General features: G+C 41.2%; 1 protein-coding gene across 3 annotated transcripts in view; it reads left to right on the forward strand.

The window, feature by feature from the left end:
* LOC147571264 (leucine-rich repeat-containing protein 37A2-like) overlaps positions 1 to 15,757 on the forward strand; it is a 51,315-nt gene extending 35,558 nt beyond the window's left edge. The window contains exons 1-6 of one of the 3 annotated variants that reach the window (XM_086696470.1): positions 7,528 to 8,947; positions 9,329 to 9,433; positions 13,609 to 13,658; positions 15,196 to 15,250; positions 15,330 to 15,472; positions 15,574 to 15,757. In XM_086696470.1, coding sequence (XP_086552596.1) covers positions 8,585 to 8,947; positions 9,329 to 9,433; positions 13,609 to 13,658; positions 15,196 to 15,250; positions 15,330 to 15,446 — 690 coding nt within the window. In that variant the 5' untranslated portion in view covers positions 7,528 to 8,584 and the 3' untranslated portion in view covers positions 15,447 to 15,472; positions 15,574 to 15,757. Of the gene's footprint in view, positions 1 to 7,527; positions 8,948 to 9,328; positions 9,434 to 13,608; positions 13,659 to 15,195; positions 15,251 to 15,329; positions 15,473 to 15,573 lie in introns of those variants that run through there. The other 2 variants (XR_015247538.1, XR_015247539.1) reach the window with 2 other exon arrangements.
* Positions 15,758 to 16,015: the final 258 nt, after the last annotated feature.

Consider the following 16,015-nt stretch of genomic DNA (forward strand, 5'->3'; position numbering starts at 1 on the left):
AGTTTTACTTATCTTCTCTAAAAAGTGCCTTTTCATTACACTGACTTCTCTATTTTTGTTTTCCTTTTTAAAAATTTCTGCTTTGATCTTCATCATTCCATTTTCTCTCCTTACTCAGTGATGAATTTCCTTTTCTTTTTCTAGTTTCTTCAAAGTGGACACTGGGGGGGGGGGGGGCGCCTGGGTGGCGCAGTCGGTTAAGCGTCCGACTTCAGCCAGGTCACGATCTCGCGGTCCGTGAGTTTGAGCCCCGCGTCGGGCTCTGCGCTGATGGCTCGGAGCCTGGAGCCTGTTTCCGATTCTGTGTCTCCCTCTCTCTCTGCCCCTCCCCCGTTCATGCTCTGTCTCTCTCTGTCCCAAAAATAATAAATAAACGTTAAAAAAAAAAAAACTTAAAAAAAAAAAAGTGGACACTGGGGAAGATGAATACTATATGAACAACATCCCACATGTTGACATGTGTTTTCAGTTTCAGTCGGTACAAAATCGTTTTTAATATCCATTTTGACTTATTTGACCAATAGGGTTCCTTAGGAGTGTGTTGGTTAGTTTCTAAATATTTGGAGATTTTACAGATCTGTTAATTTGTTATTTAATTCCATTGTGGTCACAGAACAATATGTTGGATGACTGAAATCCTTTTAAATTTATTGAGGCTTGTTTTATAGCCAATGAATTCTGGTAATAGATGAGAATATGGTCTATTTTGATAAATATTATGTGCCCACTTGAAAAAAAATATGTAGTCTGCTGATTTGGTGTGGAGTATTCTATAAATGTCAACTAGGTCAAGTAGGTTGGTAGTATTTTTCAAGTCTGATGTATCATTACTCATTTTCTATATATTTTTTCTGTCAATTATTGAGAGAGGGATATTGAAATCTCCAACTATAATTGTGTACTTTTGTGTCTCTCTTTCCTATTCTCCTTAATATATTTGGAAGTTCTATTATCAGATACATAAATTTTTAAGTTATGTCTTTTCTATTAGTTGACATTTCTATCACAATGGAATAACCTCATTTATCCCTGGTAATATCTTCGCTTTGAAATTGACTTTGTCCTATAGTAAATATAGCCACTCAAGGTTTCGTTTGATTAGTGTTAGCAAAGCATAATTTCTTCCATATTTTTAACCTACTTATATCTTTGTATTGAAGATGAATCTTATAGACAGCATATAGTTGGCTTTTGCTTTTTTATCCAGTATGACAACTCTATCTTTTAATTAGGTGATTGCACCATTTATAGTTAATGTAATTATTTATAGGATTACATTTAAAGCTACTGTCTACTCTTTCTATGTATCCCATCTGTTCTTTGTTTCTTTTCTTTTTCTTTTTCTTCCTGCTCTTCGGTTGATTTAGTACGTTTTATTATTTTTTGGTGGGGGGATAAATAGTTACAACTCAGGTTTTGTTATTTTAGTAGCTGTTTAATGGTTTGTAGTGTTCATGTTTAACTTATCACAGTCTATCTTCAAATGATATGATATGATTTCATGAATAGTATAAGAACCTTACAATAAATAGTGTACTTCCATTGTTCCCCTCCTGACCTTTGTGCTATTGTTTTCATACGTTTTACTTTTAGCACACCATATTATTTTTTTTGTTTAAATAGTCAATTATCTTTTTTTATTTTTTATTTTTGAGAGAGACAGAGTGCAAGTGGGGGAGGGGCAGAGAGAGAGGGAGACACAGAATCTGAAGCAGGCTCCAGGCTCTGAGCTGTAGACACAGAGCCTGATGTGGGGCCTGAAATCACAGACTATGAGATCATGACCTGAGCTGAAGTCAGATGCTTAACTGACTGAGCCACCTGGGTGCCCCTCAATTATCTCTTTTATTGAAGTATATATAGATCATGTAATATTAAATTAGTTTCAGGTGTACAACACAGTGATCTTTTATATACATTATGAAATGCTCACCACAATAAGTATATTACAGTATTATTGACGATATTCCCTATGCTGTACTTTTCATCTGGTGACTTATTTATTTTATAACTGCAAGTTTGTACCTCTTAACCCTTTTCACTCATTTTGTCCATATCCCTAGTTTGTTCTCCATATTTACAAGTGTTTTCTCTTTTTTGTTGTTGTTTATTCATTCATTTGGTTTTTTGTTTATTTTTTGTTTATTTTTTACCTTGTTTTATATTTTATTTTTTTATTTATTTTTTTTTTTAATATATGAAATTTATTGTCAAATTGGTTTCCATACAACACCCAGTGCTCATCCCAAAAGGTGCCCTCCTCAATACCCATCACCCACCCTCCCCTCCCTCCCACCCCCCATCAACCCTCAGTTTGTTCTCAGTTTTTAACAGTCTCTTATGCTTTGGCTCTCTCCCACTCTAACCTCTTTTTTTTTTTTTTTCCTTCCCCTCCCCCATGGGTTTCTGTTAAGTTTCTCAGGATCCACATAAGAGTGAAATCATATGGTATCTGTCTTTCTCTGTATGGCTTATTTCACTTAGCATCACACTCTCCAGTTCCATCCACGTTGCTACAAAAGGCCATATTTCATTTTTTCTCATTGCCACGTAGTATTCCATTGTGTATATAAACCACAATTTCTTTATCCATTCATCAGTTGATGGACATTTAGGCTCTTTCCATCATTTGGCTATTGTTGAGAGTGCTGCTATAAACATTGGGGTACAAGTGCCCCTATGCATCAGTACTCCTGTATCCCTTGGATAAATTCCTAGCAGTGCTATTGCTGGGTCATAGGGTAGGTCTATTTTTAATTTTCTGAGGAACCTCCACACTGCTTTCCAGAGCGGCTGCACCAATTTGCATTCCCACCAACAGTGCAAGAGGGTTCCCGTTTCTCCACATCCTCTCCAGCATCTACAGTCTCCCGATTTGTTCATTTTGGCCACTCTGACTGGCGTGAGGTGATATCTGAGTGTGGTTTTGATTTGTATTTCCCTGATAAGGAGCGACGTTGAACATCTTTTCATGTGCCTGTTGGCCATCCGGATGTCTTCTTTAGAGAAGTGTCTATTCATGTTTTCTGCCCATTTCTTCACTGGGTTATTTGCTTTTCGGGTGTGGAGTTTGGTGAGCTCTTTATAGATTTTGGATACTAGCCCTTTGTCCGATATGTCATTTGCAAATATCTTTTCCCATTCCGTTGGTTGCCTTTTAGTTTTGTTGGTTGTTTCCTTTGCTGTGCAGAAGCTTTTTATCTTCATAAGGTCCCAGTAATTCACTTTTGCTTTTAATTCCCTTGCCTTTGGGGATGTGTCGAGTAAGAGATTGCTACGGCTGAGGTCAGAGAGGTCTTTTCCTGCTTTCTCCTCTAAGGTTTTGATGGTTTCCTGTCTCCCATTCAGGTCCTTTATCCATTTTAAGTTTATTTTTGTGAATGGTGTGAGAAAGTGGTCTAGTTTCATTCTTCTGCATGTTGCTGTCCAGTTCTCCCAGCACCATTTGTTAAAGAGACTGTCTTTTTTCCATTGGATGTTCTTTCCTGCTTTGTCAAAGATGAGTTGGCCATACGTTTGTGGGTCTAGTTCTGGGGTTTCTATTCTATTCCATTGGTCTATGTGTCTGTTTTTGTGCCAATACCATGCTGTCTTGATGATGACAGCTTTGTAGTAGAGGCTAAAGTCTGGGATTGTGGTGCCTCCTGCTTTGGTCTTCTTCTTCAAAATTACTTTGGCTATTCGGGGCCTTTTGTGGTTCCATATGAATTTTAGGATTGCTTGTTCTAGTTTCGAGAAGAATGCTGGTGCAATTTTGATTGGGATTGCATTGAATGTGTAGATAGCTTTGGGTAGTATGGACATTTTGACAATATTTATTCTTCCAATCCATGAGCAGGGAATGTCTTTCCATTTCTTTAAATCTTCAATTACCTTCATAAGTTTCCTATAGTTTTCAGCATGCAGATCTTTTACATCTTTGGTTAGATTTATTCCTAGGTATTTTATGCTTCTTGCTGCAATTGTGAATGGGATCAGTTTCTTTATTTGTCTCTCTGTTGCTTCATTGTTAGTGTATAAGAATGCAACTGATTTCTGTACATTGATTTTGTATCCTGCAACTTTGCTGAATTCATGTATCAGTTCTAGCAGACTTTGGTGGAGTCTATCGGATTTTCCATGTATAATATCATGTCATCTGCAAAAAGCGAAAGCTTGACTTCATCTTTGCCAATTTTGATGCCTTTGATTTCCTTTTGTTGTCTGATTGCTGATGCTAGAACTTCCAGCACTATGTTAAACAACAGCGGTGAGAGTGGGCATCCCTGTCGTGTTCCTGATCTCAGGGAAAAAGCTCTAGTTTTTCCCCGTTGAGGATGATGTTAGCTGTGGGCTTTTCATAAATGGCTTTTATGATCTTTAAGTATGTTCCTTCCATCCCGACTGTCTCAAGGGTTTTTATTAAAAAAGGGTGCTGGATTTTGTCAAAGGCCTTTTCTGCATCGATTGACAGGATCATATGGTTCTTCTCTTTTTTTTTTTTTTGTTAATGTGATGTATCACGTTGATTGATTTGCGAGTGTTGAACCAGCCCTGCACCCCAGGAATGAATCCCACTTGGTCATGGTGAATAATTCTTTTTATATGCCGTTGAATTCGATTTGCCAGTATCTTATTGAGAATTTTTGCATCCATATTCATCAGGGATATTGGCCTGTAGTTCTCTTTTTTTACTGGGTCTCTGTCTGGTTTAGGAATCAAAGTAATACTGGCTTCATAGAATGAGTCTGGAAGTTTTCCTTCCCCTTCTATTTTTTGGAATAGCTTGAGAAGGATAGGTATTATCTCTGCTTTAAACGTCTGGTAGAACTCCCCTGGGAAGCCGTCTGGTCCTGGACTCTTATTTGTTGGGAGATTTTTGATAACCGATTCAATTTCTTTGCTGGTTATGGGTCTGCTCAAGCTTTCTATTTCCTCCTGATTGAGTTTTGGAAGAGTGTGGGTGTTTAGGAATTTGTCCATTTCTTCCAGGTTGCCCAATTTGTTGGCATATAATTTTTCATAGTATTCCCTGATAATTGTTTGTATCTCTGAGGGATTGGTTGTAATAATTCCATTTTCATTCATGATTTTATCTATTTGGGTCATCTCCCTTTTCTTTTTGAGAAGCCTGGCTAGAGGTTTGTCAATTTTGTTTATTTTTTCAAAAAACCAACTCTTGGTTTCGTTGATCTGCTCTACAGTTTTTTTAGACTCTCTATTGTTTATTTCTGCTCTGATCTTTATTATTTCTCTTCTTCTGCTGGGTTTAGGCTGCCTTCGCTGTTCTGCTTCTATTTCCTTTAGGTGTGCTGTTAGATTATGTATTTGGGATTTTTCTTGTTTCTTGAGATAGGCCTGGATTGCAATGTATTTTCCTCTCAGGACTGCCTTCGCTGCGTCCCAAAGCGTTTGGATTGTTGTATTTTCATTTTCGCTTGTTTCCATATATTTTTTACTTTCTTCTCTAATTGCCTGGCTGACCCACACATTCTTTAGTAGGGTGTTCTTTAACCTCCATGCTTTTGGAGGTTTTCCAGACTTTTTCCTGTGGTTGATTTCAAGCTTCATAGCATTGTGGTCTGAAAGTATGCATGGTATAATTTCAATTCTTGTAAACTTATGAAGGGCTGTTTTGTGACCCAGTATATGATCTATCTTGGAGAATGTTGCATGTGCACTCGAGAAGAAAGTATATTCTGTTGCTTTGGGATGCAGAGTTCTAAATATATCTGTCAAGTCCATCTGATCCAATGTCTCATTCAGGGCCCTTGTTTCTTTATTGACCGTGTGTCTAGATGATCTATCCATTTCTGTAAGTGGAGTGTTAAAGTTCCCTGCAATTACCACATTCTTATCAATAAGGTTGCTTATGTTTATGAGTAATTGTTTTATATATTTGGGGGCTCCGGTATTCGGCGCATAGACATTTATAATTGTTAGCTCTTCCTGATGGATAGACCCTGTAATTATTATATAATGCCCTTCTTCATCTCTTGTTACAGCCTTTAATTTAAAGTCTAGTTTGTCTGATACAAGTATGGCTACTCCAGCTTTCTTTTGGCTTCCAGTAGCATGATAAATAGTTCTCCATCCCCTCACTCTCAATTTAAAGGTGTCCTCAGGTCTAAAATGAGTCTCTTGTAGACAGCAAATAGATGGGTCTTGTTTTTTTATCCATTCTGATACCCTATGTCTTTTGGTTGGCGCATTTAATCCATTTACATTCAGTGTTATTATAGAAAGATACGGGTTTAGAGTCATTGTGATGTCTGTATGTTTTATGCTTGTAGCGATGTCTCTGGTACTTTGTCTCACAGGGTCCCCCTTAGGATCTCTTGTAGGGCTGGTTTAGTGGTGACAAATTCCTTCAGTTTTTGTTTGTTTGGGAAGACCTTTATCTCTCCTTCTATTCTAAATGACAGACTTGCTGGATAAAGGATTCTCGGCTGCATACTTTTTCTGTTTAGCACACTGAAGATCTCGTGCCAATTCTTTCTGGCCTGCCAAGTTTCAAAAGAGAGATCAGTCACGAGTCTTATAGGTCTCCCTTTATATGTGAGGGCACGTTTATCCCTTGCTGCTTTCAGAATTTTCTCTTTATCCTTGTATTTTGCCAGTTTCACTATGATATGTCGTGCAGAAGATCGATTCAAGTTACGTCTGAAGGGAGTTCTCTGTGCCTCTTGGATTTCAATGCCTTTTTCCTTCCCCAGTTCATGGAAGTTCTCAGTTATAATTTCTTCAAGTACCCCTTCAGCACCTTTCCCTCTCTCTTCCTCCTCTGGGATACCAATTATGCGTATATTATTTCTTTTTAGTGTATCGCTCAGTTCTCTAATTTTCCCCTCATACTCCTGGATTTTTTTATCTCTCTTTCTCTCAGCTTCCTCTTTTTCCATAACTTTATCCTCTAGTTCACCTATTCTCTCCTCTGCCTCTTCAATCCGAGCTGTCGTCGTTTCCATTTTGTTTTGCATTTCGTTTAAAGCGCTTTTCAGCTCCTCGTGACTGTTCCTTAGTCCCTTGATCTCTGTAGCAAGAGATTCTCTGCTGTCCTCCATACTGTTTGCAAGCCCAGCGATTAATTTTATGACTATTATTCTAAATTCACTTTCTGTTATATTATTTAAATCCTTTTTGATCAGTTCATTAGCTGTTGTTATTTCCTGGAGATGCTTCTGAGGGGAATTCTTCCGCTTGGTCATTTTGGGTAGTCCCTGGAGTGGTGAGGACCTGCAGGGCGCTTCCCCTGTGCTGTGGTGTATAACTGGAGTTGGTGGGCGGGGCCGCAGTCCGACCTGATGTCTGCCCCCAGCCCACCGCTGGGGCCACAGTCAGACTGGTGTGTGCCTTCTCTTCTCCTCTCCTAGGGGCGGGATTCACTGTAGGGTGGCGTGGCCCATCTGGGCTACTTGCACACTGCCAGGCTTGTGATGCTGGGGATCTGGCGTATTAGCTGGGGTGGGTAGGCGTATTAGCTGGGGTGGGCAGGAGGGGCAGGCTTAGCTCGCTTCTCCTTAGGTGATCCACTTCAGGAGGGGCCCCTCTTCTGTGGGCCTCTCATCTGCGCTTGGCTCCGGAGACTCCGTTCTGCTAATCCTCTGGCGGCTTTCTGGGTTATTTAGGCAGGTGTAGGTGGAATCTAAGTGATTAGGTCCCAAGTTTAAATGTCAAATCTTTCCAAAGAAATTGGAAACTGCCCAACCGCAGGAGAAGAGCCTAGACGAGGTTGAGAGTGTGGGGAAAAAGTTCCTGAGAGTGAACAAGGTCATCAAGGGCCCAAAGGGCATACGGAAAAGGCACTTAAAAGAACTGAGACGTCAGAACATCCAGAGGAAACAGAACGCCCAGCCGTCTGTGGAGAACATGGCCAAGGAAAGAAGGCTCAGGAGACCATCCCCAGGGGAGCTTCACGTGGCGCACAGGCCCAGCAAATTAATGGGAAGCTCCTTCAATACAGAGCCTTCGTTCGTAGAGGAGCACAAGGCAGCGGTCTCTTCTTTCCTGAAGCAATACTCTTTGGGCAGGCCTTCTGCCACCCCCGCTCTAAAATCCCCACCTGACGTGAAAAAAAAAAATCAAAAGACTTCATGTACAGCGTTTTTGTTTTAGAAGATGCAAATGCTAGAGTTAGAAATATGAAGGCTTTCGGGCCAGCCTCACACCCCAGAAAAACACACCGCTTTCATAAAAGTCGCTCCCATGTGGTCCACAGAACACCCTAGGCCAAACTGAATCGAAAGTCCAGAAAGGAAAGTTCACTCAGTAATAGACAGCTGCTTGCAAAGAGGCCTCCATCCTCTGCAGTCAGGAGCCTCATAAATTCCCCTTCACGAGAGGATTTTTCATCTCCGGGAGAACTGAGTCCTCAGAAAAATCCTTTTCCAGAATTATTTGCTCCTTCAGGAACTTACAGAGAAAACACTACTGCAGAGAACGCTACTGCCCAAAATGTTTCTGACGAAAATATTTCTACAGGAAACACTACTGTGCCAGCACAAACCCTCCCTGAATTCACAAACCGTAAGAATCTTTCCACTGCTAATTCTACTGTTACTGCAGACAACTCTATGCCGACCGTTAAACAAACCAATGATACACAATGGGAATACCACAATGCGGGCACTGGCTTGCCCCCAAAAGCCACAGGCTTCACTGTGTCAAAGGTGATCTGTTTGAAATTCCGTTAAACCAGCAGCTACAGTCCCTCATCCCCAACAATGACGTGAGAAGCCTCATTTCTCATGTTATCCGGACTTTGAAAATGGACTGCTCCGAGACCCACATGCAGCTGGCCTGTGCCAAGCTCATCTCCAGAACAGGCCTCCTGATGAAGCTTCTCAGCGAGCAGCAAGAAGTAAAGGTGTCCAAGGCAGAGTGGGATACGGACCAATGGGAAAATGAGAACTATATCAGTGAGAGCACAGAAGTCCAGAGTGAACAGAGAGGGCAGGAGTCAAGGGAGGTGAGGATAAATCCCAAAATGTGGGGTCTCGACATTTAGGTGGTTTAGGACATGGACCCAAGCACAAGGACCAGGGGCTCCTAGTCCGGGTCTTGTCTTGGCCACATAATTTTGCCTAAGGCAATGATCTGCCACTTTGCTCATTCAGGAAACAGTGCCGCTGTTCCCAGAGTAGACAAAAAGAGGACCTAACATACAAGATACATAAATTCTTGAAGAAAATGCTAATGATTAAGATTACATATCACATTAGATTTGGTATATTCCTTAAGAACCTATAAGCGATTCATCGGAAAGAATGGGGTTTTAGAGTCGTTAAAGAATAGTTAACTTTCATCCTATCTCTGTTTTCTAAAAACATTGTTCTTTCCCTTTTTTTAGCTCACAAAAGAAGTTCCAGGCTATGGCTATAACAACAAACTCATCTTGGCAATATCTGTGACTGTAGTAGTGATGATTTTGATCATAGTTTTCTGTCTCATTGAGGTAAGGAGAACAATTAATTCAGATTCCCAGACTATATTCCTTCTTTATAATAGATTCAGAACCCACAAACTGAAAATCAAAGCCACTTTCCCACCTATCACGACCTGATATCCCTCTTCAGTCTGGAGGAAGGAGATAGGCTTTGTCCTTTCATTGCAAAGTATATTCCAGGGATTTTAAAAGGAACCCCACTGCCGGGAGACATCTGTGGATTGTAACCAAGATAACAAGCCATTAGCTTGTTCTGAGACATTAGGTCTAAGAAGGCCACAGTTGACACGATAGTAAAATTTCTTCAACTCAAAAAAATTATGTCGATTCGATGCACTCACCAGTCATCCTCCTCCTACCACTGATTTCTTTCCTCGTTGGCTAAAATGGTGAGAGAGAAATAGTCTTCACCTTCATGGAGCTATCAGTCATCTCGGAAGAAAGGGCATGGCTTAGAGATAAAAGTGTCATCTTGTTGATTAATTAGATGTACCTACAGCTCTCTCCTCCACTTCGCAAGGCATTGTGTAGACAGGTTCAGTTAAAACCCTGCAGCTAAAATCCTGCATCAGGCTACTCAAAGCTTGTCATAATTACAGTTGCCTATTCCTGGAGCTTGCCTGTTTACCTTTTATTCAATTATGTATGAATTGAATATATATTCAATATATTTATTCAAATATACATATGCTTATTATATATATATGTATATGTATATATATATATATGTATATATATATATATATATACATATATATATATTGCCATCTGTCATGGCAACCCTCCATTTCAGCCAAAGCAGCCCCCCACCATCCCCTAGTCAGACCATGCCCATTCCTACTTTTGTTGGTGACTTTGCCCACTTGAAATTCCTTTATTTCACTCTGCTGGTGGAAGTCCCATGAGCCTTCAAAAGCCAACTCGAGTTCATCTTTCTTCACAAAGCCTTCCCCGAATACTGTAATACTCCTGGACCTAGTCCTTCTGTGAGATTGTCACCATTTCTTAGGGTCTACAGTGACGCATTCCCCTCCCCTGATAACAAAAATATGCTAAACAGTTTGTTAAAAGGCAGCTCCTCAAGAGAGAAATATCAAGGTCATGGATCAGAGCAGAGATATGTAAGGCTTCCTGGTCTCTCAGACTCGAGTAAAACCTGACTGGATGTATTAACTGCTAAGGAGAAACATGTCTGTCTTCTGGAGGGTTGGTCAGTAGTAAAGGCATAGAAATGGTGAGGAAGAGACCAACATGGGCAGTGCCCACCTAGCCTTGCCTAAGAGTAGAGATGGCACCTCAGGCAGCAGATGAGAGTCAGGCCCACCAGCCGGGCTGTGCCCGCGGGGCAGATGGATGGATCTAGCTACCTCAGTCCTTTCCATTAAACACTGGATTCAGCTAATTACTTTTCTTCCACTTCTCTTCTCACCAAATAGCCTTCTGATTATACTTCAGCGTGCCACAGAGGCCTGTCTCCACAGGAGGTAATGCCCAATCATGTAGACACAGATGCCCTATCTATGGAACGGATGTTTTCCTTATTGTCAAGTCTTGACCTGACATTCTGATTTTGATCAATCCTGTGACATTGGTGAGGTGATATTGCCTCCATGTAGAAAGAAGTGCGTTCTCTCTTGATGAGATCAGGGTCTGATTTCTCAGCCTAAGAGCCTAGGAACTAGCGTGGGGTCAGCTTACCATGACCTCTGGGAAGAGAAATCATTGGCCATTGTCCAGTCAGTACTCTGCATCTTGAGGTGGCCTGCAGCCTTTTGCTTTTGGGGAAGTTCTATAAACTCCTATTGCTGTTTTAAATTCCTATGTGGTTTAACCTTGTGTGTATATTTTTTTATGTGGTTTCATTATTTCCTCTCCCTACTTAGATGATACACTTTTTGAGGTCAGAGACCATGCAGTTTTTTTCCTGTAGTGGACAATAATGATGTTCAAAGGAAGAGATGAGGCATTGTGTCAATTTCACAAGGAGGAATAATGCAACCTAATATTTATGTGAAGTAGCCTACAGAGTCCAGCAATAGACAGATCCGTGGGTGACTAGGACTTTTGAAATGTTACCTTTTAGAGGCGCCTGGGTGGCTCAGTTGGTTAAGCGTCCTACTTTGGCTCAGGTCATAATTTCATGGTTCAGGAGTTCGAGCCCTGTGTTGGGCTCTGTGCTGACAGCTCAGAACCTGGAGCCTGCTCTGGATTCTGTGTGTGTCTCTCTCTCTCTTTGCCCCTCTCTCACTCTTACTCTCTCTCTCTGTCACTCTCAAAAATAAATAAACATTGAAATGTTACCTTTTAGTATTCAAATCAGTGGACGAAAATAAATAAGTGGTAGTAGAACAACTGCTTAATTATTTGGGAGGAAAATAACAACAGATCCCTATTTCTCACCTTAAAAAAACATATTTCAGTCAATGTAAAAAAAGAGAAACAAGAACCCGCCCAAGTATTAGAAGAAAATAGAATCAATACTTTTATGATCTTGTGGTGAGAAAAAGCTTTGTGACCTGATACCACATGCAGAAACATTTGATAGATTTGATCGTCTTGTCTGATTTATGCTTGGAATAAACCAGACATCTGATTTAATCCCCACAGTCCTGTGAGGATGATATCACCATCCTTCTTTCATACATAGAAGGGGATCAGCTTAAGGCCCCTGTGGCAAAACCCAAAGCAGAACCCAGCTGTGCCTGCAGTCAGCCTGTCTCCTATCCCACGGTTCCGTCTCCTTCACGATAAAAACACTGACAAATATTTGAAACATTGAAATTCAGTGAAAGCCCTTGAAAGGATGAATATATCTCATATGAAGAGAGTTTTATAAATCAACAGGAAGAGGACAAACAATCCAGGGGATCAAGGGGGCAAGGACTACGATGAACAGGAGGGTGTGGACAGTCCGTCACCATATCTGCCTCATGGCTTATGGGACATGGGTCTTGTTAACAAGGCCTTTTCGCCTCATGGTATAAAAACAGTCTCTGATATTTTCTTCTGTACTCTTATAATATTTGTTGTGATTTATTTATTTTTAATCTGTATGGAATCTGTGTGGTGTTTTGGTACGGTCGAGGTAGGGGATCTAACTTTTTTCCCTTACGTAAAGATCCAGTTACTTTAAAATCTTTTATTGAATGGTTCATTCTTTCTTCATGGATCTAAAATACTATTTTTATCTGGACTCTATTCTATCAATCTGGTTTTCTTTTCCTGTATCAGTATCACGCTACATACTTAACTGCAGTTGCTCCGTAAGAACGTATTTTAATGTCTGCTCTGTGATCTTCTTTTTCATACAGTTTGTAGCTATGCTTGCACATTTTCTCTACCAAATGTCAGCTGGCCAGTTTTTGTTTAAAAAACTGTCTTGGGATTTGAATGGGATTGCCTTGACTTTGTAGGTTAATTTGAAGGGAACTGACATCTTTACACTATTCTGGGAAAATAGTGTCTCACATCATGTATTCGTTTCTTCTTAATGTCCTTCAGAAGAGCTTTAGTGTTTTCATCTCATAGGTCTTACCCATTCTTTGCTAAGTTTATTCCTAGGTACTTTATGCCTTTTTATTGATCATTGTAAATGGGATAATTCTTCCGTTTTTTGATTAATTATTTATGGAACATAGGAAAGTCATTGAGGTTTACATGTTGATCTCTTGATTTTATATCTAGCCATCTTACTGAATTCTCATATTTCTTCCAATAAAATTTTAGTTGATTCTCTTGGGCCTTTTAGTTTGTCTGTAATTTCGTATGCAAATACGTCTTAGTTCTTCCTTTCCACCACTCCATTTTTTCCCAGTGCATCAGTTAGGACCTCCTCAACACCAATGAATAGAAGCAGTGATAACACACATCCTACTCTTGTCCTTGACTTTAAAACAGTGCTGCTGTTTAGGTTTCTGGTAGACACTTTTCTTTTCCTCCTCCCAAGAATTTTTATTAGGAATTATCTGTCGAATGTTATCTGAGACAGTCAGTAAAACGTATTACCAGCTGCACACAAGTTAGGTGTTATTGAAGAGTCAAAGGACTATTAAACAAATTCCTGTCCTAGGAAAAGTTATCCTCTCACTGGGTAGAGAAGACCTAAAATGCAAAGGAATGAATAAAGATTTGGAGGGAGTGGTTATTGTGATGGGTAACTGTGATCATGTTCTCTTCCAAAACAGATTTATTCTCATAGAGCAGCAGCCAAGGAAGGTAAAGAAGGAAGCTCAAGGTAAATATTAGTCTGGCAATCGTTAAAGTAGAATTTTAGAACTAGATTTTCAAACTCATCTATTTCAATCCCCTTGTTTTACAGCCAGGAAATCACCAAAGGCAGAAAGAATACATATTTGGCCTAATGCTTTGCCTGGATCCAGCAAAGTTAGCTGCCCAGCCAAACCCGAGTTAGAATGGGACTGGCACAGAGCACCTGCTCACTAGACCTTTAAAGAAAGATCGTGGGGGGACGGGGGTGGAAATGTTCAGACCCGTTGCTGCTGGCGGTGGGCATCGGGCCTGGCCACAGACCTTCTCAGAGGCTCTGGAGAAGGGATAGGGAGGGCCAAAAGTCGTGGGGTGAAGGGGCTAGTCTTCAAGCATGATGGAAGGTGGAATACATGAGTCCGTCCTATAGAGTGGGGGGGAGACTTCCTTCTTCCTCCTTCTGGTTTTCGAGGCCCCGCTCTCCATTCCCTTTATCCAGACCCAATAGAATTTGAACTGGGAGAGACCTTAGATAATCATTTATCTCTTCCTTTTATAATAATGAGATGGAGAAGGAGAAAAGGAAGATGTCTTGCCGGACGGTTGTATCACTAGTACCACTAGAACCAGAAAGAAGATGGTTCCTTTCCAGTTGGGCATGTCTCTGACTACACTGTTCTTGGGCTGTGAACTGCATTTTATGTCACAACTCAGTGCACACATACCGTATAGACATAAGTCCCTTCTAAAACAAACTTACCATACACTCTGATTCTTTCTGTTCTGTTTGAGTTTATTATTTATTTGGGGGGGGGGAGCAGAGAGAGGGAGAGAGAGAGAGAGAGAGGGAGAGAGAATCCCAAGCAGGTTCTACACTATCAGCACAGAGCCAGACACAGGGCTCAATGTCACAATCTGTGAGATCATCACTTGAGGCAAAATCAAGACTTGGGCTGCTCACCTGACTGAGCCACCCAGGTACCCCCTATTCCGTTTGTATGCAAAAAGAGTATTTTGTGTTTTAGCGCTAGCCGTGTGTTTTAAGGTGATTTCACGACCCACTCCCTCATCTGCCTGCAGTGTGACAGTCAGTGAGCTAGATAACTGCTGGTTGGACTCAGGCATTCACTCGGTGCGATTCATCTCGTAAGGTAAAGCAGCTAGGAAAATGGAAACACCTCCCCACCCGCCAGCAAATGATGCCTGGGAGGCTAAGCCTGGCGGGGACGGATGTAAAATGCTTCTGGAGAGAGTTAGGTGCTTCTGCCGTGTGGTCACCCAGTTTGTTGACTGCACAAGGGCACTTGGCCAAGGGCCAGAAGGGGAGCAGGGTGAAAATCCTGCCTATACTTCATGTCAAGTTACATGCAAAGGTCTCCCAGGGACACTGTGGGGCCATTATGGACAGACACAGGACAATTCTGAAAGCCCAGCATGTATGGAATTATTTCTGAGATCCCAGGTCTGTGTTGATTTTGCTTGCTAATAAGACTGGAGAAATACATTGTGAGAGGCATGGAAAATGGTACGAATCACTAATTGTCTGTGTGTGTTTTTCCTTCAAGGGGCTTCTTTGGATCTCTGCTGCGTAAGAGATGCTCAAAGGAAAGTGACAGTCAGGTAAATCTGAGGAGGATAAAGTACCGTGGCTGGAGAAGGCAGGGGAAACGGACCTAACATTGTCCTTTCTGTTTTCTAGGAGGGCTTTTTCTGGAGAAGGCGGCCACTTTGGCTTAGGGACATGTACAGACCTCTCAATGCCACACGCAAGAAAAACATGGCACAGAAGCTACACGACAAGGATTCTTCTCATTAAGATGAGATTTTCCACATGGAACTAGGGTACGTGATTGGGGAAGATTTTCTCTAAAATGAGGCAATTATGAAGAGTTGAATTGTTCCTTTCGAGAGTCAAAGCCTTGGCATTCTTCTCCTTTTCCCAGGGAGGCTGGCAAAGTCACAGCAGAGAAGGCCACAGATTCCACTACTGAAGAGCTGGGTGACGAGAGTGAGACACTATGTGAGGTTGTCACAGAGTGAACGCCGTCCTGCCTCAGGCCACCTACAAAGTTTACTTTCCGATACTCGCTTCTCAGCATTGCTTATAAAATACTTTTTCTTCTCATATTGAAATGTATAAATCCATAACCAATTCTAGCCACGTGGTAAGGAAGTAAAACGTAAACAGTTCAGAATTTATCTACAGACAACAGGGGCCACGGGCGAGAGAAGCAGGACTGAAGCCAGAGTCCCTCGTGGTAGCCAGGATTTCCGCAAGACACAAATGGGCAAAGTAGGGTGAATGGGGCGTCTTTCCCTCATTTCCCTGATACAGTCAGTCTCTGGAAACCGGACAACGTATCTTCAAGGGGCTTAGACTATTAA

This window comes from Puma concolor, unplaced genomic scaffold (genome assembly GCF_028749965.1).
Source record: "Puma concolor isolate L17-30 unplaced genomic scaffold, mPumCon1.1.hap2 unalloc_scaffold_34, whole genome shotgun sequence".
NCBI classification, from domain to species: Eukaryota; Metazoa; Chordata; class Mammalia; order Carnivora; family Felidae; genus Puma; species Puma concolor.